General features: G+C 39.8%; 1 protein-coding gene across 3 annotated transcripts in view; it reads left to right on the forward strand.

Moving 5' to 3' along the window:
* Nucleotides 1-25858, forward strand: part of CDH13 (cadherin 13) — a 1003185-nt gene that overhangs the window by 197672 nt on the left and 779655 nt on the right. For all 3 annotated transcript variants that reach the window (XM_077890997.1, XM_077890998.1, XM_077890995.1), the window contains exon 2: nt 18916-19027. In XM_077890997.1, coding sequence (XP_077747123.1) covers nt 18916-19027 — 112 coding nt within the window. The remainder of the gene's footprint in view (nt 1-18915; nt 19028-25858) is intronic.

Here is a 25858-nt window from a genome sequence, read left to right on the forward strand (position 1 = left end):
TTACAAAGTGGCCTTCTCTTAATCACTCAAGGGGCTTGTGTTGCTTTTGTAATCAAGGGAGATGGAAAGTGACTCCATTTGCTCCTTCCCTGTGTCCAAGGAAGAGACAAACACCACTCAGGCTCCTTGATGGAACCTGAGTCCACCCCAGGCCCACGGAGTTCTCAAGAGACACCTGAGATAGAATCAAGGCTTGAAGCAAGCCCCAGATTCAAGCAAGCAGACAACATAAGGGCTACTGAGGAGATAATAAGGGGTATGACCACAGTGAGGGTCTTTTCACACTTGATGCCATTATAATGTGAAAAGATCCTACACTGGAGCCTAGAGCAGATGAATAACAACACTACTGGTATTTTGTATTTAACAAAACACCTTTCTCAAGAAATGTATTACTTGCCTCGTGGGTGGGGAATTGTCTCTGAACCCAATCAGGATTAGTCACTGGCCTGTGACTATCTCATTTTTAATAAATAATAATTTTCTCAATTCAGTGCTAGCTAGCTCGTCTGCTTTCAGAAGGCAGGATATGACTGCTTTGTATTTCCTATACTAATAACCCTTGGTATCAGAGGATTAACTCTTGAGGCACTGAATTCAATTCTTGCTCCTAGACCCTTGGAGGACTTTTTTGTTTCCCCACCAACCTGGAAGGCGCATATAGCTTTCACATGAATTTATAGAGTAGTACCTGGTACATGAAAAGCAGAGGCCTGCCCCAGATGGTGGAAGTATGGTTAGGAAATCCTTGGTCTGCAGTGCCTAAAGGAGAGGCAAGAGAAAGTTTTCAAAATCACCATGAGGCCCCAGACACTCATGCATTCCTTTTGTTTCTCCATCCAAAGAGCATCTGTTTGGGGCCACACATGGTGTCAGGGCTATCTGAACATATTGTCGTACAGACATAAGAAAGACTCCCCAAAACACAGAGAAAAGAAAATTAAAAGGCACCTTTCATCAGTGAAGCAGGGTGATCAAGAATGTGAACTTTGGAGTTCCCTTGGTTCAAGTCCTACCTCGCCTCTTTGCAGATGACCAGCCTTGGATCTGAGCTTTAGTTTCCTCACTGTCACTGCTCACACAGTGTACACACACTCACAGTCGCCCTTCAGAGGTGAGCAGCTGGGTCCATGGGGCTGAATATTAGATGTTTCGAAGCACATCCTGCTCTGGAGCAGAGCTCTGTAAACTGTGAGCTAGGGCTCCAATCCAGCCTGCTATCTGTTTGTACACAGCCATGGGCTAAGAAGAGTTTCCATACTTTAAAATGGGCGCATTTTAAATGCTCTTATAAGTACGTATGTAACATCCTCAATTTCGACTACTGGGCCACAAAGCCTAAAATATTTATTACCTGGCCTTTTAAGAAAAAGTTATCAGACTCCTGCTCTAGAGAAGCACCCATGCAATAGAAATCTGATCCAAGGCACATACATATTTTAAGATTTTCTGGTAGCCACATGAATAGAAGTAAAAAGAAACAGGTGACATTTGTTGTAATATGTTTTCTGTAACCTGATATATCCGTAAGAGTATCATTTTAACATGCAAACAGTATAAAAGTTACAAATAAAATATTCTACATTCGTCTTTCGTACCAAGTCTTTGAGATCTGGTTGTAATTACAGCACATCCTAGAGGCCTGTGAGGCTTCTGTGTTGGGCAGTGGCAAACTCTATTGAGTTTGAGCCAGTTTATGCTCCTCCAGACATTCATAGAGAAAGCACTGCACTGTGTAATTTCAGTTTCTTCTCTCTTTACAAGGTCACATGGCACCTAGATTTAAAATCCACAGCTGCTTCACGTTTAGATGCAGGGGGTGCTTTCAAAGCCACAGCAGATTTTCCGGGGATAGTGAATCCAGTTGTCTTATCCCTCAATCAGATGAAATGATCCTCTTTCTGCCCTTACTCATGCTCTGTCTTTGTTGAACCCACTGCTGGCTAGCTGACACACAAGGTGCGGGAGCTGTGTATAGCCCTAGGATCCTAGACTGTGGGGAAACCCTCTGCCATGGCACAGCTGACCAGTGGCCTCTTCACCCCTGGTCTCCAGATAGAACTTTCCTCCCCAGCTTGGAAGGTCTCAGCTCACACACAGGAGGAAGCCGGAACTGCCTTGCTGTGATGATCAATCTATATGCATGCTTGCCTCCAGCTAACTAGGGACATTTAATTCTTGGCCAGAGTTTCATCAGCTCTATCAGTCTATGACAATAAAATGAATATGTCTTGGTCACACCAGGAAGTCTCCCCTGGAAGCACTCTGGGAGATCACACTCTAAGCCCTGAGCCTCCATGTAGGACAAAGCGTCATTCACTCAGGCACCATGATTCACTCATGGCATATGTCACACATCTTTAGTAAAATGTTGGAGATGTTTTCTTCCTTTGCGCCTTTCTGGGGCTTTGAGTACAAATATGAGCTTTGGCTATGGAAGATGCTTCATTTGCGTTTATTGAATAAATGAGCGATTGAATGGCAAATCATTTCACGCTGTGGTTCTCAAATTTGGCCATTGGCGTCACCCAGAGGGCTTATGAAACACAGATTGCTGAGTCCCACCTCCAGAGCTTCAGACTCAGAGGCTCTGAGGTGGGGCCTGAGGATCTGCATTTCTAACAAGCTCCCAGGTCACACAAAAGGTGCTGGTTCAGGGACCAAGCTTTGAGAACCACACATCTATAAAATAGTATGACTTTATTTTCTTTTGGTTCTGGCCTCTGTATACTTTCATATCACTCTCTCTACCTCTGGTTGAAATTCCTTGTCTGCATACCTTCCCAGACAAGTTACCAAGTTCAGGGTTTTCTCCAACTTAAATCTTTTATATAATTCTTTTTTTTTTTTTTTTTTAAACGGAACCATGTTCTCTTTAGTGTTTACTTTTATTTAAATCAGTTTACTATTTGGCACAGATATATTTAGAAAAGAAATTTTCTATCATTACCTTAAGTAGAAGATCAATATTGCTTACTATAAATAGGAAGTAAGCATTAAAATAAAGTCACAATTATTAAAATTAAAAAATGTTCATCTGTCCTCTGTATATATCACCTAAAATTATTTCATATCATCTTGGTAGTATATATAACCCACTTTGAGAAATATTGATGACAAATGAGGTCAGGCCTAAAGAGATTTTTTTTTTTTTCAAAATAATACAAATAAATTTCAGGATAAAGGAAATGATAGCATTTTGGTATTTTCTGCTGCTGACATTGAACAGCAGACATCACACTCTATTATGAGGGCACTGATGCTGAGTCCCTGCGTTCCATAACGCTCAGATTTGGCTGAAGGGGGGGGCCTCTCCAACTCATATTTCTTTGTGACGAGATGAGCTGAATTCGACTCAGCCAATAAAGTCATTCCAATTTGCATTTTCATAACCCACCCTTCCATTCTCCAAGTGTGACTTTCATTTTTAGGACAGAGTTATTCAATCAATGGATATGCAGTGCCTTTAAAGGGATATTTATCACCCTTGAAAAATCTTATTGCCAAATCTTAATAGTCTTTCTTACAACAAAGGCTCAAATTCACTATCAAGATTGGGAGGTGGAGCTTGAATGAGCTTTGCTGGAGCATCTCATGATAAAACAGATTAAAGTCTTAAAATGGGCAACCCTTTGTGGTGGAAATCAAACAAATATGCAGAAATATCCCTGAGTTTCCCGCAGGTTGTGTGTGTGCTGTGGGTGAGCCCGGAGGGCAAATCAGAGGATTGAGAGTTAGTGGGAGTTAGTCTACTTGGATTCTCTATTAGGCTCAGCCGGTAGCCTTGAATGAGGTTCAGAAACTCTCTGAATCTGGTTAAATTCACCTGTAAAATGATGGTGATGATGATGGGGAGGGGCGCTACCAACCTCAGAGCGTTGTGGAGAGGCTTAGATGGGAAAGTCCATGTAAAGTACTTCCCCCTTGTTTCGGAACTGAGAAAATAAATGAAATACAGATCTGCTATTTATGTCAGGGGTCTCCAAGATCACCTCCAGACTCAGTGCTTTGCTAAGAGAACCTATAAGACTCAGGGTATAGTTGTACTCATGGCTAAGATTTATTACAGGGAGAAGATGCAGAGCAAAAGGCAAAGGGAAAAGGTACATGGGATAAAGTCTGGGGAAATTGAGGCAGAACGCTCTTCTCCTAGTAGATGTGCTTGATCATTCCAGGTATGAGTCGTGGTGACATGTGTGACATGTTGCCAACCAGAAAGCTCATCTAGAGACTCAGTGCTCAGAGTTTTATTGTGGGCTGGTCACACACACATATCTGCCTGGTACGGATCAAAGATTCAGGATCTCAGAAGGAAGCAGGTGCTCAGCATAAATCACAATATTTGTGTATAAAGTTTAGGTACAGCGAGACAGCCTTATCAGTTAGGGTAGTGGGAGCCCTCCCCAAATCCAAGTTCCCAGATGTCAGTCAAAGGCCAAACTTGCAAGCAGGCGATTCCAAGACAGAAATCCCAAGTCTGCTAGCTTAACTCTTCTGTGTGTTGCATTATAAGCCTTAAGGCCTCTCTTAAACTCTGGCTTCATCCACTGTGCTGCCCTCCATCCACCCTCCTCCCAGCACTGGGCATATCCCTATAGCAAAGCCTTGCCTTTATACTTGCTGCTGCCTCTGCCTCCAGCGGTTGAACGCTCATGCACTGACCCTGGTGTGACCAACTCCTCAGCATTCTCCTCACTGAAGGCTCTTTCCCGTCCCCCCACTGAATGCCCTTCCTCCTACCCCATCATTTGATGTTAATTTCTCTATAGCATATATCACACTGAAATGATCCTCTGTACTTATTTTTTATTTGTTGGTTGGTATTCCCTCTACTGGAATTAAGCACCCTAAGAGCAGAAAAGTGTATATTTTGCTTTCTATGTCATCTCCCATGTCTAGTACAGGACTGGCAGATGGTAGGTGCTCATTTAATATTTATCACATGGGGATTGATAATTATTATGAAACACTTAGTTCTTCTTTATCCCAAAGACCAAACCCTCCATGTCCTTCCTGTTTATTAAAGTATCTTCTTTGGATGTTATTATTATTTTTTTTTTTTGGCAAATGTTGAATTTACAGAAAACTGACCCAAAAAATATCACGAAGACATTGGGTGCCTCTGGGCTTTTAAAATCCCATCTTTCCACAATTGCACCTTCTCCACAGGAGCCTACTTCAAAAGGGCTGGTTCATGGAAAACTACTTAGGAAGCTCGTCGTTTTGTTTATACTCACAGCAGCTGTGGGGCACCTCTGTTTTCAGCATGTTGGCCTAGATTCTCGAGTAATTCTCAATTTTTGTGACACCACAGGGAAGGCGTGGCCGAGCAGATTCATTGGCCCTTCCTGGTCTGCTCCCTATCTTTTTCCATTTTGCCCTCTGGCCCAGGAGTCTGCAAACTGTCTCCTGAAGGGCTAGATAATATGTATTTTAGGCTTTGCAGGCCATAAGGTCTCTGTTGCAAGACACTCAACTCTACTGCTGTAGTGTGAAAACAAAGACATGAGGTAAATCAGTGAGTGTGGCTATGTTCTAATAAAACTTTGTTTACAAAAGCAGGCGGTGGGCTGGATTGGGCCTGTGGGCTGTGATTTACCAATGAAGACTTGAAGCCCTAAAATAAAGTCTGCAGCTGACAATGTCTACATAGGGAGACTCTAATGTATCCCTCCCAGCCTGGGGTGGAGGCCGTTCACATGACCGTACTCTGCACTGAATAATTTTTTTGAAGAAGATATCTTCTGTAAATTTTACTATGGGGGAGATAATACTATTTTTTTTTTCCAAAGAAAAATCAAACTTACTTTGAAAGAGTAGTAGGATTAGCAGAAACTTTTATTATTACAGTAATCCAGTTTGAGATGAAAATATCCCAAGGACTGACTCATGAAATTTCAGGTAATTGAACCTGTGGACTCAAATAGACATGAGAAAAAAATAAAATGTCCTTCTCAAACTTTTTTGGCTTAGATGTTTTCTTTGTTCTCAGCTCAAAACCTGACAAATATTTGCTTTTTGGAGAAAACACACTGGCTTATCCACACCTAAATGTAATGCGAGGGAGGGGTTCCTGAGTTAATATATTTGTATCTATGTATACCTTTTTGTTTGTTTTTAGTGAGGAGCAAGTCGAAGAGGCTTCCTGCCTCTTGTAGATATTAGAAAGTAGGGTGTTCGGTTGACACTGCAGTGAAGCCGAGGGAGGGGATGTTCTCCGTCTTTGGAGACCAGCAATAAGCCATTTTTATCACTTTAAAGAGTTTGTGCCTTTGAGCAAGCCAGCTAAGAGGAAGGGCTTGATGCTCTGAAAAAAATATGAACTTGAGTAATGGAGCAGGCTGACTCAGCTCCCCAGAATTCAGAAGACAGTAAATATGAAAGCAGTTTCAAGAGGAGAATACTGTAGACTTTTTTATGGTGGTGGTGGTTTCACTGTTAAATACAACTTCTCTGCAACGCATTCAAGGGAGACTCTTTTCCTAGGAATATTAGTAAATGAAGAATGGAAACTCGGGTGCCAGGAGAGGCCAGGAAGGTAATGTAAAAGAATGAAAGGACTTGGTATAAGAAAAATTCATATAAAGACATGAATGCAAACCAAACATCACTTTTAAGTTTAATTTAGGAAACCAAGAGTGCAACTGAGATAATAAAAGGCAAATGGTACTTGCTGCTGGGAGACAGAGGGAGGGACATGGACTGTGGTCACTTGGAGAAGACGTTCTGTCCATCAGGAGAATGTTTGACTATAGTCCCAGCATCGTCTCAAAACAACCCAAGTACTTAGTGAAAATCCTTGATATTTAAATGTTAGTGATTAATCCACAAACTAAAGGCCATCTCACAGATTCAGTGGCCTTTAAGGATCTGCTGGCCATCAGAATCTGCACCCTCTTTGGTAGAGCCTTCTTGTCCTTGGAAGAAAGGTTATAGCTGATGTTTGACTATTGAGGAAGACTCTTCTGTGGCTGCACATCTGTGTTCTGAATATTTGTAGTACTATAGACAAACTTTCAAGGTCAAATTGATTATCCTCCAGCTTAGCAAAGCAGCATCTCCCTAATTATGTCAGAAGGCAGGATTATCTCTGATCATTCGAGCTAGGATTCTGGATAAAACATCAAAAGCAATATTTAAATAACACACGGTCACGAATCAAGGATGCATTGCATTTTCTCTTACTAAAAAACCAAATTATGGTGGGCCGTTTTGCTCCATTAGTAAGGATTTTCTAGGCTGTTTCAACTCCTATGTAGTAAACCCCATCCTCAATTACAAAGTGTCACTGTGGGAAAGAAGGAAGCTCTCCTTGGGGTCATGGTGGTTCATAGTTCATAAAAACCCTGCAAAAATCCAAGCAAGTTCTTAGCCCATGCTACCAGAATTAGGAAATGGCATACCCAGTGCTATGCTGGCACTGCTTAGCTCATGGGAGCCAATTGTGCATATTTCTTTCTAATTCTGTACACAGTGACCATGTTGGTAACTCAGAATTGGCCATGGGGGGAATAGTTGCATCATGGAAATTAGCAAATGTTACAAATCATGGCATTTCTTTATTGAAGAGCCAGTTGTTAAACACTTATGAGGACTCCCATTGGTATTCCTCACTGCTGGAAGGCCTCCCTGTATCTCTTTCTTGAAACCCGAGGCCACCTAGTATTCCACTTAGACATTATATTATTATCTTGCTTACTACTCTGGAAATATGAAGCAGAAAAAAGTTGCATATGAAATTATTTTCTAGTTTCTATCTTAAGAATTTTTCCCTTTTAAAAGCAAAGTTGTTATAGAACACTAGGAATTTTTTTTCAACATCAGAGTAGCTCAGTCTTGAGACATTTGAGTCCTTTTGAGTAATAACTAGTAGCAGCACTGAAGAGGAAATTCAAAGATCACTATCATTCTTAGTCCTCCTCACTGTGCATCTTCTTTGTTTAAAATGTAAGGGTACATAAGCAAAATCAACTAAATTGATGTGTCTAAGACAGTGGTTTCTCTAGGGACCTTACTCCCACTCCCCTAACATTGAGCCAACTGTGTTCTTTTACTATTTCTACAAGATTGTGTACTCCAATCCTATACTTTTAATTGTGTTTTTAAAGTATGTATTTACATACCAGTCTTTCCTGTTGTGCTTTGTCTTCCTAAAGGGTGGGAGCTTTGTCTTACTAATTTCTGTGTATCTTGTCACTAACAGGTAGTAGGCACTCAGTAAATGTTACTTATATCCATGAATGAATCCTTAAGAACATGATTAATTGGCAAGTAGAGCAGTCATTACAATTCCTTCTGATTCAGGCAAGCAAGCATTTGAACAAATTTCTCTCTTAATTACGTATTAGGCAGTTAGATTTTAAAGGTTTATTTACTTATTTTTAGAGAGAGAGAAAGTGTGTGTGCAAGCTCAGTGGGGAGGGGCAGAGGGAGAGAATCTCAAGTAGACTCTGCGCTGAGTGTTGAACCCAATGTGGGAGTTAATCTCAAGACTCTGACTCATGACTTGAGCCAAAACCAAGAGTCTGCTACTTTAACCAATTGGCCACCTAGGCATCCCTAGGCAGTTAGATTTTGACCTCAACACCAACTTTTGCTAGCTTTATTTCTTTTCTTCTGGAACTTTTCAAAGCCAAAATCTTTAGCAGAAAAAAAAAAAAAAAAAAAAACAATTTAACAAGATAGACATTTAGTTCAATAGAAGAATTTTCCTGGTGTGAAAAAATAAATTACAAAAAGGACTTTGCCTCTGAAAGATAATTAATAAAAACCTTCCGGTGTGATGACAAATCTGACATCTTGTCTAATGTCTGGCAGAGAAGAAAGTGTTGAGAGTTGCACAGTTAGAATAAAATGTTCCACTTCACAGCAAGGCCAGGCAGGATCTGATAATTATTTCTAAGCAAGAAAAGGTCATAGTCTAGTTGTTAAATTGACACAACATCAGGCCTGCATAGGTGACTATTGACCATCAGTGGAGTCTTCCTTCAGATTTTCCTGATTTCACAGATAAATATTGTCAGGAATGTGGATGATTATGGGATGACTCCCTCTTGGACATTTTGGGAGTTTAAAATTTTTTTTAAATTTCAGATTTATTAAGGCATAATTGACAAACAAAATTTTAATACATTTAAAGTGTACATCATGGCAACTGGCACACATTAATTGTACATTGTGAAAGGATTGCCTCCCATCTAGTTATCTAGTAAATTAGCACCTCTACCACCTCACATATATATTTCTTCTTTTTTTAAGTTTCTATTTTTTTGGTGAGGACCAGCAAGCATTAACCACACCACATACTACCAACCACAGTCATTACTCTCTATATCACATCTTCAGATTTTATTCATCTTATAGCTGAAAATTTGTACCCTCTTTCCAACGTATCCTTGTCTCCCCTACTTCCCAGCCCCTGGCAACCTCTTTCTTACTCTCTATGAATTGGATTTTCTTTAGATTCTATATATAAATGATATTATGTAGTATTTATCTTTCTCTTTCTGGATTATTTCACTTAGCATAATGCCCTCCAGGCCCATCCATGTTGTCACAAGTGGCAAGGTTTCCTTCTTTCTCACGGCTAAATAATATTCTATTTTTATATAGATTATTTTTATGAATATTCCATAATATGCAATATCTGATATGATACATGGAACATATTATATATGGAATGTGTACAATATATATCTATCTTACATAGTCTTTATTCTTCCATTGATGGGCACTTATATATATTATATTTGTATTGTTTCTATACTTTTTGGACATTTTGGACTGAAACTGTATTTATAGAACTTTCCCCTTCCCTTATAGAAGTTACTCATGGGTTATACGAGGCTTAGTAATAGTTCCTGAACATGTCCACATCCTAATTTCTAGAACATGTGACTATTACTTGGATTACCCATGTGGCCTGATATAATCACAATGGTCCTTATAAAAAGGATGCAAAAGGAGTCAGAAACAGAAGAGCATATGATGATGGAAGAAGAGAGAGAGAAAGTCAAAGAGATGCTATGTTACTGGCTTTGAAGATGGAGGAAGGATGCCATGCGCTAAATGCTATTGTTGGCTTATGAGAGCTGGAGAGCAAAAGGAAACAGATTGTACCTTGAAGTCTGCTGAAGGAACACAGCCCTATCAACAAATTTTAGACTTCTGATACCCAGTGCTGTAAGATAACAAAATGTTTTTCAAGCCTCTAAGATTGAGATAATTTGATACAGCAGCAATACGAAACTAATGAATGGGACATGTCTTACTTTGGGTTCCCCCGAATCAGAGCTGGAGACAAAGGGCTAGATACAGATTGTTTTCTTTGGGAGATGACCTAGGAAGCGGGAGTGAGGGGCCAGAGGGTGAGGCAAGGGAGGAGGGCGAGAGCCCATGTAATGAAGTGTCACTGAGATCACTCCTGTGGGCAGCTAGGGCTCAAGCCACCAGGACCTCTGGAAGGCACATGGGATGTCTCTCAGAAGAGTGCCTCTAGAGGAAGGCAATTAGGACCTGTAACTGGCTTCCATTTCCCAGCATTGAGGGCACCACTAAAGGCTGCAGCTGGAGCATCAGCTCCTCTACATTTCCCAGCTCTGCTTGACCTTGCATTAACCAGGCTCCTGCAGTATAGGAGCAAGCCCCACAGCAGAATGTGAAGAGACTGAGGATGCTTTGCAGGGCAAGGCTGAGCTCTGAGGGAACACTTCACAGCAGCAGTGGCTATGATGAGAGGCTAGCTAAGGTGATGGCCTCGGGCACTGTCTTCTATTGGACTGAATACTCAACCCCCGGATTATTCATCTAGTAATTTTCTAACCTGTTGTCTCCATGGGGTTAGGGTTTTATATGCAGACCGGACAGCTCTTCCTGTGCCTGGCACACAGTTGGTACTTCATATTTGCTCATTTGAACTTCCTGGGGCTGCTAAGTCTCACCATGAGTATCTCATACAGAGACTCCCTTCTTTATTTCATTTAAGGGAAGCAGGTCTTACCTGGCATTTGAAATCCCAAATTAATTACTAAAATTTCATAAATAGATCTAAATACTACCAACTCGAGGGCAGATACAGCCTCTAGTTTCTTCCAAGGGCCAGAGAAAAAAGCCTTCCTAATTGCATTGACTAAAATTCTTACAAAACTTTTTTTTTTTTTTTTAATTTACCAATTGAGTCTCGTTGATTAATCCTGGAATCTTAACTGTAAAGAGTTAATCCTGTTTAGACAGAAATTGTGATTTCATTGAATGAATTATTTTTGGCTCTGTTTTAGCCAGACTAGAGGAGGACATGCCTGGTCAACTCAATCCTACTTTAAGACAAAACACTTCCAAATAATCTTGAAAACAACCCAAAGCTTATTATCCCTGCAAAATTGCTTCCTGTTTCTTCAGTTGGCATGCTGTGGTGTTTGCACTTACCAAACCCCTGCATGGAACATTCTTTATTATACTTTGCTACTTGAAAAATGTCAATCAGCTTTCCAATATGGCCTTATCTGTGACATGGCCCCAGTTCCTATTCTCATTGAAACAGTCTGTTATTCCTTCTGTTATTCCAGTCTGTTATTCCTTCCATAACACTTTTTACATAATCATCTATACTAATATAAATAATAATAGTAGGTAGCGTATAGCACCTAGTATGAGCCAGCTCCTGTCCTAAACCTTTTGATTTATGTTAACTTATTGGCTCTCACAAACCAATGAGAGTAGATGAACTTACTGGGTATATTGTACAAATGAGAAAACTAAGTCACAGAGAAGGTAAGGAACTTGCCCAGGGTCACACAGCAACCATGTAGTAAAATTAGGACTTGAACCCAGGTAATTTAGCTCAAGATTCTTTGTTTTGAACTACTTCCTAATTCCCAATATGTAGAAAATATTATATTATATGGTATTATTTGCCCCCATGCCTGCCTTTCCTTCTAGATAATAGCTGTACCAAGGCCTTTGTTCATTTCTCCATCTCCAGCATCTATCCAAAGGCCTGGCAGATAATAGAAATTTTAAACTTTGACTAAGGGAACTAATGAAAAAAATGAACCCAAATACTCTGTCATAACAGCAGATCAAAATGCCCCACCACTTGAAAGGACAATTGCTAAGAAAAAAAGAGAAGAATCTGTGCCTATTTGTGCTCAAGAATGGAGTGCTCAGACAGCAATTTCCACATCATGATCCTCTGACACTCCTATCCAGAAAATGGGCCTCACTGAGATACAAACATGGTGTCAGCAGGGCTGCATTCCTTCTGGAGGTTTAGGAGGAACTCTGTATTTTTGTCTTTTCCAGCTTCTAGAGGCCTCTTGCCCCCTTGGCTGGCAGTCCTTTCTTCTACTTCCAAAGCTGGCAATGGCAAGTTGAGGCTTTCTCACACCACATCCCTCTGGCCTGGCTTTCATTGTCACATCTCTTTCTCGAGCTCTTCAGCTCTCTCTCTCTCTGTCTCTTTCTCTCTCTCTCTCTCTCTCTTCCATTTTCAAGGATTCTTCTGATTATATTTAGATAATTCAGAATAATCATTCTATTTTAAAGTCAGTGGATTTTTACCTTTAATTCCCCATTACCATTTAATCAAACATATTCACAGGTTCTGTGGATTGGCCTGAGGACATCTTTGGGTGTCATAATTGTGTGACTTCCCTTTTAACAATTCGAGGAAAAGATACTGAGTAGCATTCAGTTGGAAATAAGGTCTAGGATGTTGGTCCTAAACTCTGTATGAAGGCAACAACACTCAATTAACTCACACTGCGTATGAGGGACTCACCAAACTGGAAGTATTCTCTTTCTTTTTCTTCTCCAAAATCACAAAATCATTTCTAAGTGTCAGTTACCTTAGTGGCCAAGATAGTGGCAGGTGCTCTGTGTCCCGAGGGCTATAGAACATCAAGAAGATTGTAAGGTGGTCAGATTTGGTGGGGTGGATGACATGAGCTACACTCTCAGTAAGGATATGGATATGTGCCTATGCACGTGTGCACGTATGTTTGTGTGTGTACATGGATGTGCCAATGCATGCCTTTAAATACCTCTTTTTCCTATGCTTTCCCTGTAGGTAGAATGCTTTCATAAACCCTTCAAGGATTCTGGCAGGATAAAGAATCAATCAAAATTCATTGCTGTAACATTTTTATATCCTGCAAGTCAGAGCTAGTAGCCTTTCTTCCCCGCCAATCTAAGCTCCTCCAAACTGATTCCAGTAGGCCGGCTTTGACAAGAGTAAACCAGAGGTGTTTTGTGGCAAGGATAAAGTAACTGTCCATCCACGCTAATAGCAAAAAGCGGTGAGTCAGTGAAAGGAAAACAATGAGGGGCCAGGAGAGTCTAGTGAGTTCACTTGGGAAATACCATTTTGGAGCTGGCTTAAGAGAGGATGAGATCTGAGGTTGTTCACTGCCTGCGGAGATAATTATTTGTGGCAGGAAGTTTCTCTTTTTTTTTAGCTATGGCTACTTTGAATACAGTTGTGTTAAGCTTTTCTTCAGTCCTGCTGTATCTCTTTGACCTCTGGAACATATTTGTGATGCCATGATATAGGAGCCCCTCTGTGTCCTTGTCCTTTCCACATCTAGTGTATAGTCAGCCAGGTGAGCTGCTGGCTCACACACACAACCCTGGATCTTAGGGGTCTGCACGTTGCATGTGCAGTTGCATGTGCAGTTTCCTTGTTGGGTAGTTCTGTTAAAGTGCTTGTCTTCTAAGCAAGGACTGATTTCTGGGCTTTTCTATTGGATGGCTCTGCCATCTTGGAAGACCCTCCTTTCTGTTTTCATAGATGGGGAAGAGAGGGCATTTCAGGGGCCAGGTGGAAGTGGCAAAAACTCTTTTACTCTCCTTTTGTTGGCCAGAGCTTAGCACGTGGCCAAAGTTACTGCAACAGAGCCAAGAGCATACAGTTATGGATATTATTATAAGTTAATTAGAGACTCACAACAAGGAGAGTTCTTTGCTTGAAAAGCCTGTTTCCAAAGTTTAGAGTAGGGGTTGCAAATTCAGATGCCTCAGAGCCAGACAAGTGAGTAGCAGAGTCAAGTAAGCGGGAACAGTAATACAGAGAATGGTGCAGACAAGGACAGCCAAGAGAAGTGCACTCTTAATAACATGATAATTTAACTTTTATGATAGACTGCTATGGCTAAACTAACCAAATCTGCTGGCCACATCCATCCCATATGCTGCCAGTTGGCAACCTGCAGTCTGGGACAGAAAATTTTTTTTTTTCTGGAAGCAAATTCCAAGTTGGCTATGTTCGTGAATCACTACCTGTCAGGATAAACATAAACCCTTTCTTTTGAAAAAAGAAAGCTCTGAATAGCAGCAAAGAAATGGAAGCTAAAAAAGGAAGCATGTATAAAGAGAGTGATGTAAGGTTTTGCTATCGGTGTGTACGTGTAGGGCAGTGGCTCTTACATAGAGGATGGAGCTCTGAGCTGCCATTTTAAAGGATATTTGGTGTCCTGCAAAAGCAGCACAGCTCAGCTCACAACAGGCATTGATGTTTTCCATTGTGCACCTGACCTCAACATTCAACCCCGCCCCTCCCACCTTCTACCTGACTCAGGCCCCTGCTCTTTCCCTTTGAATATTTCTGAGCACAGTGTATACACTGAACAGTTTTACAGTAGCAACGAAAGTTATATTTTGCTGATATCTGTCAATGTCTATTATATTCTTGAGGAATATAATATCAGTGAATCCTGTATATTGGCTTAAATATAATATATAGAAACAAAGATAATAACAGCAAACATTTATTGAGCAACCACTATGTGCCTGGTACTACATAAGGCCCTTTACGACAATTAACTCATTAATTAATCCTCATAATAACTTTGAGATGCTATTATAGTTCCAATTTCTATGTGAGGAAACTTAGACACAGAAGGTTACTTGCCCAAGGTCACACTGGTAAATGGCAGCTAATAAGCTGGGACTCATATAGAACCAGTGTAGCTCTGTCCTTCGCTTATAGTTTGTCCGAACATGAATCTGCTTTCATAAGCAGGCTGATTGTAATTTTCAAATAATAGAAATCCTTCAGTGATCATAAAATTTGATCACTGCTGAGCTTTCAAAGGTGTATTGGTTGCCTGTTGGTTATGAGGTGCAAGCTAATGCATGAGTGAGCAAAAAAAACATATAGAAAGACCATTATTTCTAAGGCATTAAAGATAAATTCAGAATGTTGTTCATAGCATATATTCTAGAAATGTTCAAGAGGATTTGGAGAAAAGTATGTCCAGGGTGCATATTTGTAAAAATGACATCTGACGATGTTGGAGAAGGGGCTTACCTCGTTTTGGAGTAATGTCCAAATACTCGTTTTTAAACCAATGTGGGGATACTTCTTACTTATTCTTCCACCAAACTCAGTGTGATTAAAATTGAAGGGTGGGTATCCGTGACAAGTTCATGCACAGATACTGTTTAAATTCTTGGAAAAAGTCAAGGGGCAATAGCAGTAAGTAGAGTAATCTTCCACTACTGCCCAGTCAGACATTCAACTTTTGGGAAGCCCTAAATTCATCTGGATTCTTTTTTAAATACAATTTTGTAATTTCAGAGATGTGTTACATGAAACCCAGACAGACACTTATGTGAAAGAAAAGGGTGTGTTGGCTGACAAGATAAGTCTATGTTCCTTTCCATTGATCCAGCTAATTCTGACCCAACTTTGAGATCGAGGCAGAAATGTCCTTTATCTGGGTTTGCTTTCCCCGATCCCCCTAGATGAAGTTAGGTTCCTTGGGTTCCTTGTCCCTTCTTCATGCTCCCAAAGACACCTATAATTTCCTCTCAAGGTAAAATTCTAGTTAATTAATGAAATTGTGATTTGTTAATGCCCGTCACCTTTTCTAGTCCACATTAACAGTTAACACTTGCTGATCACTTATCCTGTGTGACATTATTCTAGTAATTTTATTTTTTTTAATTTTTAAATTTTTTTTGAGAAAGAGAGCACACAAGTGAGCTGTGGAGGGTCAGGCACTTAACTGACTGAGCCACCAAGGTGCCACCAGAATACTTGTTGCTTTAGATGCACCATGCATTGAATCCATATAGCTCCTCCTCTCAATGCCCATCTTATTTTCCATAGTTCCATTACTATCAGCCAGTAAAAGACAAAGCCAAGATTTGAACATTTGGACTTTGTGCTTTTAATTACTGCATTACTATGCTTCTGTATAAGATCTAGAACAGCACCTAGCAAAGTGCTTGCTGAGTCCCAGGAGATTAATAAATTTGGGGGAATAAGTGAATGAATGAATGCAGGCAGGAAGAACTAGTTCTTACTTTGCTAAGTCATACCTTGCTTAGGAAAGTGCTGCATGCTTTTCCCTTATAAGCATTTAACTTAAACTTTGGTGAGTGGAGTGACCCAAGAATTTACAAAAACAAAAAACAAACAAAAGAGCCCCTGGGAATCTTCTCACCACTCCTACTCCCACCTGATGGTCAGAGATTTCTTTATGACTCCAGAGGAATCCTGAATAGAGCCTACCAAGAAATCAGGACAAAGATGGAGCTGCAGAGGGACAAGAACAGGGGCTCAACTCAACCAAATTCTCAACCAGTTCTGGGTTCTTATGCTCAGGATCCTTAGAGAAATGACATCTCTTTAGTTCCTAGGGGATGACTGGTTTACTGGTCGTGGGTTAAAGGCAGAATTAGCTTATTAGAAGGTTAAGGTATAATTGTAGGCACAGGGTGCCTGGGGACAACCTTTGACCACTTTCTGTTTAACTGAATTAGCGTTGGCCAGTTATAGATTTTCTGCTTGCAAAATTGCCAGCAAATTATTCTGAGTCCTGAATCTGCATTCTGTGTATGTGCCATTTGGGATGTCAGCATTATGATTGCCTTGGAAGCAATCTAACCAGAGCCTGCTCTGAAGGCAAGAGAAAGTTTCACAAGCAGAACTGCTCAGATATGGAACTATAATATCCTCACCCCTTTGATTTTAGAAAGATGATGTCAGTCAGGGTGATGACTTCTCCATTTCAATTTCTCTGATGTTCCTCAGTCCTGGCTATACCATGAATCTCCAAAGATTAATTCTTGCTCTCATTCCTTGGGGTTCAGTGCATTTCAGTGGGCTGGTATTTAGAGAGAAGCCATGGTTCCTCAGCTTCCAACCTTTTGTACACTCTTTTGAATTTGCTGGTGGGGATAATAATGAGTTTTCTTCAACAGCTTGTGTATAGTGGTTAAAAGTTTGCATCCTAGTATCAAAGTTTGGTTTCCCAAGAAGCAGGCACTAAGTCAAGGATTTGAGTGCCAGTAGTTTCATTTGGAGGGTGGTGTCAGAAAATACCAACAAGAGATGAGGAAATGAGCCAGGGAAGAATGGAAGGTGAATATCAAGCTCACCCCTGTGGGCAGCTGGAGTTGAAATCCAAGTGGAAACAGGGAAACAGAACGTTTGCTTGCATGATTATCTCTCCTGAGCTGTGAGAGAGCTGGGGTATTTGTGCACCAATTCTCATCAGTAATGGCCAAGGGCTGCTACTAAGAATATGAATTTCCAGACATTCTCTGCTGGCTCCATGCTCTGTTAAAACAGCCTTCCACAGGCTTCAGAGAAACATCTCAGGCAAAAAAAAATATAAAATCTTGCTCCATGACATGGAAAGTGTAAGGGGTGTGTGGGAGGAGCTCTGATAAGTGATCCAAATTCAGGACACTTAAGCCTGGATTCAGATCCTTGTTCCACCCATCCTCACTGTATGTATGGTCTTGGGCAAATGTATTAGCTTCTCCAGAATGTGAGGCCCCTTGTCTGTAAAATGTATCCTATAAAATATTAAATATAATATAAGCTGTTGTGGAGATTAAAGGAGATGATGCATATAACAAACTTAGCATAGTGCTTGCCATATAGTAAAGGTCGAAAAATGTTAGCAGTTATATGTTAAATATTATAGAGCATCTTCTCAGCTTCAGTATCTGTGGTAGGTACTTGGTATCAAAGGGGGGTGGGGAAGAGGTAACTTCTATCTTCATAGGGCTTGTATTCTTTCCATACTAAACCCATGACCATTTCTTACCTTACGAAAGTACCCCTTGTCCAAGAATGTGTCACATACTTTCATATTCCAAAATATATAACTTAAATTTTTGAGTCTGAGATGAAGCACCCCAAGGGTTTGCAAAGACAGAGCTGAGCTTTTGGAAGCAATTATAAACTTTAGATTTTTTGAGCAGCCAAACTTACAAAAGTAAAATAAAGTGGTGAAACTGACTTCAATAACATCTATTGAGTCTACTCTGTAAAATAATATCATTTTAACATGTTATCCATATAAACATTATTAAATTAGATATTTTACATTATTTTTCTTTTTGGCGCTCAGCCTTCAAAATCCAACATGTATTTTATATTGACAATTTCAGCCCAGCTACATTTCACGTGCTGAGTAGGTGAGGGTGGCTCATGGCCACCATATTTGATTGTGAAGGTATAGTGAGCTCTGAATTCCTTTGGGAAATAATTTCCAGTGGAATATTCTGTTTTCCTCCTCATTATGAATGGCACTGCTCCTTTGCATCTATGACAGTGAAGTTGGTTTTAGCTTGGGCATCATATGAAATTGACTGTTTTTGTAATGAAATTTCACACATAGAAGCCATGGTGAGATTCTTAGCAGGTGTAAAAATCTGACAAAGTTATTTCTTTAACAGCAACTTGATGGAAACTACAGCAGCTGTTCCCATTTGTGTATTTTCCAAATCTCATTGCCAAAGAGAATTGTTGGCAGCCACAGGAGAAGTATCAACTTACCTCTTCATTTGGGAAACAAAATTAAAACCCCGGCTCATTTCTAAAAGTCACAGATTTGGTAAAAGTTAGTAGGGCAAACACATAAGCCGCTGTTAAAATATTGATGGCTTTGGTTTTCTCAGGTGCTGCTGTTAACATCTGCAGAAGATTTGGACTGCACTCCTGGGTTTCAGCAGAAAGTGTTCCATATCAATCAGCCAGCTCAGTTCATCGAGGACCAGGCGATTCTAAACTGTAAGCAATGTCACATGATGATTCTTTTGGCCTATTCTCATATTTGAATTTGCCAATGTCTAAGAATATGTCTCAGGATGTGATATAGTCTAACCTAAGTGTTCTCTGATTGTTTTTCTTATGTCACTGCTTGACCTGGGGTGGAAGCTCTTGAATTAGGGCCTTGTTGGCTGAGAGGTATATAAAGTCGTTATGTGTCTCTTTTGAGTATTTTATCATTGGTGAGCATTTTCCCACTGCTCCCAGAAGAGGAGACCACACCAGACTCCAATGTGAGTGCTACTCTGTGCAAAGGAAATTAAATCCATTTCCCCTGGGCAGTCCCTGAGAGCAAAACCATTGCCTTCCCAAGGATTGCTGTTTTACTGGGATTTCTCGTGCATAGTGTTAGATCAAAATAATTGTGAGAGTAGGATGTTGGCTTCTGGGAATTTTTAGGCATAGGAATTTAAAACTCCTATTCTGAAGGCTAATAAGAGGGACTTCAGAAAGATTCAAAATCTCTACTAGCTACATTGTGGAGTAAACTCAAATCCCCCCAAATTCCAATTAAAATATGCTCCCCTCAGATCTGTGGATATAATCTCTTCCTATTTTTAATGCCAGTTTCATATTGTTTTATCTTTATGAGGGCATGGAGTGCATTGCTAAATGCATAGCAAGCATAGTTTTAGCACAATAGAATTTAAAATTGATGGTAGACAAATAACCATTTAATTGTAAGCTCTTGAGCACCATTCTTTAACATTTGGGAATGCATGATAGGAAAACAGTGGTTTAAGTTGGTCAGATGCTGCAAGGTCCTTTTAGGGAAGATGATTTTGCATTTGCCCTTATGGTCTCAGGCTCGCCTTCCATGCTAACCACACTCCTTCGTTCCTGTGCTCTGTGGCTGGTGTGTTAAAAGAAAAGGGAAACAAGACAAAACAACACAAAATAAAATAAAACCAGCCTGCTTGATTGGATTGTTCTGTGAGGCTGGAACACATTTTAGAGTTGGAAGGAACACAGTAATGAAGATGCAATACTGAGCATCAAGGGAGCTACCCAAGGTGAAGTCCATGAACATCTTGATGCAATTATACCAATGAAATCATTCTGGCAATTAGAGTCTGCAATGACAAGGTGCAGGACTGGCACAATAAGTGAATTCCAATGTGTGATTTCATGTTAATTTGAGCCCTGAGTGAGACTCCTGGGTCAGGCCATCAGGAACCCTTATTTGTCTTTTGATTCTTCTATTTATCAAAATCAATATATTTCAAAGGAAACTTTGTTTAAGAGAACCACTTTTCTGGCTCTTCTTCCCTCACATCTCTGTCTTATCTCCTCTCTTCTTCTCCTTCTCTTTCTTTCTCTCTCACTCTTTCTCTGTCTCCTTTTTCTCTCTTTTCTTTGCAAGTGATTATCCCAAATGGCATCTATATTAACATGGGTGTAAATGTGAAGCCACCCTGAGTATGGAAATTAATAGAGTTGGTATGCAAAGCAGGCCCATAAATGTGATTGCTTCTGTAATCTTCACGACACCAAACAGCTTTTAATTCACCGCTGAGAAGCTGGAAACAATCATACTTTGGGGGATCTTTTTAATTTAAACTAGACCATACTGTACATTCCAATATCACAGTTTTGTGTGTGTGTGTTTTTTTTTTAATCCCCTAAGTAATTAAGTGGGTTATGGTTGCTGGTTCTGTGTAAGCTAGTAAATGCTAAATGGAACTGAGTTGATTATCAATGATAGCACGTTCAGGAAAAGTCAGTGATATGGGAATTGAGGATATTTAAAATTTTATATATGAATCTGTATGTAAATTGTTGAATCAGCAAAATCTGATTAGCCCTCTCTTAGTCAAACTGCAGGTTCAAATCTATTACTAGGGTAAAAAAATATAAAGAGTACGTCTAGTCTGGTGCTTTTGAGTTCATCTCAATGCAACGAATGTAGGTTGTTATGAGTAAGACCCTGCAAATAAGGTTAGTTGTGCCTAAATGAAGAAGAAAGTTTCCATAGACTTGAGAATGCTTATCAAATATTTTTTTGAGAAAATCTGGATTTTCAGAAGAAATAGAAATGTATGGCTCTATTACAGAGGAAAGAGTACTGAGTATTGATAAACTTTCCCCCCAGCTCACAAACATTCCTCTTAGTCTCTACCTCTTCCCCTCTTTCTTAGATTTTTTTCATGCATTGCTCTAGGGTTCAACACAAGACCCTTCTATCTCTGAAAATGTGATTAACCAAGAAACTAATGAGTGGGGTGGTGCTCTCAAAATGAAGGCTGTATTGACACAAGGCTACTGTCTGGATGAAAATGGAAGGGTCCAACAGACTCAGAAAGTTTTAAAATACTTATAAATACTTGAGGTTGCATGCCAAGATCCAGGAAATGGTTAGGATTATTTTAGTGCCATATAAACACAGGTAATGCAGGAGGTTAAAAGACACCAGGCTAGTTACATCTCTTGGACTCCACTTATGACGTTTGTACTTTCCATATTTTTTTGCAATATTTAAGAGCTTTGTTTCCAATCATTGTAAAGTTTTGTCTTGCAGAAGGTGTAAACACAGCATAATGATGTCTACACTTTTCACCATTCTATAAAGTTGTCTGAAAGTGTTGTCTGTTTGCCTGATGGACATAGTATATCTGCTCATACCCCAGACTTCTATCCAACCAATTCTGTGTTCAGCTTTTAGCAGGCTATAGAAAATGTTTATTCTGTCCACGGCTTCCTACTCTCTTTGTTCAGTCAGTAATATTTCCTTTTATCCTTTTTCATCTTTCTCCTCAATTCTCAATGACTTATCTTTTTCTACTTTAACAGTTACTAATGGTCACCTCCACTCCTTTTATTTCCCTAATATTTTATTCACTGTTCACTCCAATACATCTTTCCTTCAGTTGTTCTAAAGCCTTTTATTTTCTTCACATCCAAATAACTCTTTATTCTACTCTCCTTTCCACTAACTAGACTTGCTTTCGTCTTTAAAAGGCCATTTTTCAACAAGCTTCTAGGATCAAAACATGGTATCCGACTATTCTTCTAATGTAACCAGGGGAGCTCTTTCATTGTATCTTTCACGGTGTAATGCAAAGCCCCCAACTCATGAAAACTTGGACAAAAGTTTTCTGCCTTCATCTCAGTCTTGAAAAATGAGCTGGGAAGATATGCTTATTCCCATTTTTTTTTTTTTTTTTTAATGAGAAGTACAAGAAGAAAGGGGAAATAGCTTGGAAGGAAGAAACTCAGGAGACATCCATTCAAGGCCTTTGGACTCAGGGAGGAATCCTTGAGGGGTTTGTGCTAGGGGGTCCCTAGAGGCCTCCAATACCCAAACTTCTCTTAATAAGTTGTTGCTTCTTTGGCAACATGAAAATCATGTGATTCTGGCACCCGTCATCTTGGCCCTATGAGATTTAAATAGCGATGCTGGTTACACCCTCCCAGCTGACACCCAGGCTTCAGAGGAATAAGTGGCCTGGAAAATTGACCAGTCACCCAGCTGAGGTGGAAAAGGACCAGGTAATAAGCCCCTGGCTATGTTGTGTTCTGCAAAATTACTCAATAGACTATTCTTTCCCAGCTGCATCAGCTCAGACACATCTTCCCAGCCATATGGAGAGATCTATGATCATTGACTTAGCTAGAGGGAATCATACTCATGACCCTTCAGCTTCTATTAATGGGAGGTATCTCCAACTTCCTGTCTCCAGAAAGGACACCCCATTGGCCATCGAGGCACTTTCAAGTCAGCACTTTACTACCTCTTACTGTTCATCCTTCCTAGATTACTCTTCATGGAGCATACACACACACACACACACACACACACACAGATACACAGAGAAAAATTGCTACACCTAAGCTCACCTAAAATACAACCTGTATAATTACATTTTTTAAAAAATTTATTTATTTATGATAGTCACAGAGAGAGAGAGAGAGAGAGAGAGGCAGAGACACAGGCAGAGGGAGAAGCAGGCTCCATGCACCGGGAGCCCGATGTGGGATTCGATCCCGGGTCTCCAGGATCGCGCCCTGGGCCAAAGGCAGGCACCAAACCGCTGCGCCACCCAGGGATCCCTGTATAATTACATTTTTAATAACACAATTGTACTCGTTAGAATAGGCTTGCTATCAAACAACCCCAGTGACCTAACACAATATAAGTTTATTTCTCATTCAGGTCATGAGGATGCAGGTTGGGCTGCTTGCTCTCTTGGGTATTCTGCTCCAAGTGGTTGTTCTCCATTCAGGAACTTGAGGACTCAGGCTACTTCCAACTTGGTCCTGCCATCTTGGGTCTTCTAGTCATTCTTATGTCACTGAGAAGGGGGGCAAAAAATGTGGAGACGACACCCCCAAATTTAACCACTTTAGCTCAAAAATGATATATATAATTTCTACTCATTCTATTCACCAGTCATGTAAACAGTGTGGCCCTGAGTGAGTAAGCTATTCGAATCCTCTAAGTTTGAATTATCTCATCTAAGAAGGATAATGGCAATCTTTGCTTTTAGAGTTGATGTTTATTGATGGAAAAATGCTTCACACAGTTATGAATGAATGAAAGCTGCTATTAGGGTAGCCTGGGTGGGTCAGCGGTTTAGCGCCACCTTCAGCCCAGGGTGTGATCCTGGAGACCTGGGATCAAGTCCTACTTTGGGCTCTCTGCATGGAGCCTGCTTCTCCCTCTGCCTGTGTCTCTGCCTCTCTCTTGTTTCTCTCTGTGTATCTCATGAATAAATAAATAAAATCTTAAAAAAAGAAAGCTATTTTTTTACTGTCAATATTGCTGTTGTTGCTGCTGCTCTTGTTACTACTGTTATTCATAGACCTTAAATACTTTCAATGTCCCTACAATGGCCATCTAATCTGGGCTTTATATAAGACAAATTATGAACATTAAAAATTTGAAGAAATGAGTGATTTTAGGATTTGAACTTCATGGACCAGTAGTTGTTTTTTTTTTTTTTTAATTTTGGATTGATGAGTGTATTTTTAAAATTTTTCCTGAGGCTTGATATGAAAAAAGAAAAAAAAAAGGCAAATAGATGAGATAGAGAAAGAATACTACCATTTATTTGGCTAGAATTTTCTTTAAGAGGTCATTTGGAAAATAATTAAAAATAAAAGATCATCTGGCACTAAAAAACAAAACAGGAATAAGGACTAATTACAACAGAGAAGGCAGTTATTTAATTTGAGTAAATATTTCTTTGTAAAATAATGTCCCAAATGACCTTACTTAGGTGGAAAATCACATATCATTTTGGTGGGAAACCACATATCAAATACATTAGGCTAATATTACTTTTTTTTTTTTGCTATTGACTTTTCTAATACTCTTCTGAAGTTTCAATATGTTTATTTTCTAGAGAGACAGGTATAAGTCTTAAGAGATTTCCTTATGATGGGCTGTATGCCCATTCTGACCACAATTGCAAGAGAGGGAACCTTCCTGAAAAATGTAAAAGGTATGCATACCTTAGGAATAGATACTGGGATTTGTAAAAGGCACCACGAGTGCTGACCAGTGTGACATCCATGATCTTCATAGCTGGCATTAATTGTGTACTCTCTAATTGTGGAAGTCCCCCTTGAATTTCATGACAGGCCTTAAAGGACAAAATACTGTTATGTGCCCATTTTACAGGTGAAGATACTAAGGCTGGGCTAAGCAAAGCTATTTACCCAAGGACGTATCACTCATTTTGGTAGTGTCAAGATTTGAACCCAGGATTAAGGTCCCTTGCCTCTGATCTAGAGTTCTCTAGTCCAGTGTCTTTTTTTTTTTATGTTAATGGTGACACATCAAGGAAATTTGCCACTTCATTTTTCCTGTCTATTTTCATCAACCTGGATGAGATAGAGAATTTCTATTGCATTATATTTTTTTCTGTTTACAACCAAGTTTCATTCTTCCTCTGTAATATTAAAAAGATACAGAAAAACTACTTCTGTTCCTTAATTTTTTAAAGATTTTATTTATTTATTCATGAGAGACACACAGAGGAGAGAAAGGCAGAGGGAGAAGCAGGCTCCCTGTAGGGAACCCAATGCAGGACTCGTTCCCAGGACCCTAGGATCACGACCTGAGTCGAAATCAGACTCAACCACTGAGCCACTCAGGTGCCCCTTTCCTTATTTTGAATAGATCCAGTTAGTGTAAGATTATCCATGACCTACACTACTGACTTTCCACCTTCCCTGTGGGTTTCTTTCACCAGTGTCACCAGGACACTGGTTGGACATGTCACCTTGACAATGACCTTGGTTAGTGGTCAGGTCATCCATGGAGTGCATGGTGTTGCATTAATTATATTTGTACTTAACATACATGAGTCATGGCTTTTGAGGGTGTTTTTAATTGACTATAAATCAAACAGGGAACTTGAAAAATGAAGGCAATTAATGAAAAAGCAATGTGAGAGGTGTTTTGCATTCTAACGTAGGAAATACATCGCCAGTGAATTAAATGTCAAAACAAAGGCCCTTTTTGACCCTGCTGAAAAGATTTCATTTGGATGATAATAAATGGATGAACTTTCAAACCTGGCAGGTGGAGAAATTCCTTTTCCCTGAGTTTAAGCTCACTTGGGTTTTTTTGTCTGTCTATATTCTCTATCCTTGAGAACTTCCCAAGTTCTTTGATTTTTGTTTTAAGTGTTAGTGATTAAAAAAATGATAATTTATTTTCCATTTTCTGATTGTACTTTGCACTACTAACTTGTATTTGCCCTCAAGTTAGAAAATTGATTAAATGATTAATGAAATGATTTAACATCACCTCTACTACAGTCTGCATAGATCTGAATATGGTTA

The sequence above is a fragment of the Canis aureus genome, chromosome 3 (genome assembly GCF_053574225.1).
Source record: "Canis aureus isolate CA01 chromosome 3, VMU_Caureus_v.1.0, whole genome shotgun sequence".
Classification (NCBI taxonomy): domain Eukaryota; kingdom Metazoa; phylum Chordata; class Mammalia; order Carnivora; family Canidae; genus Canis; species Canis aureus.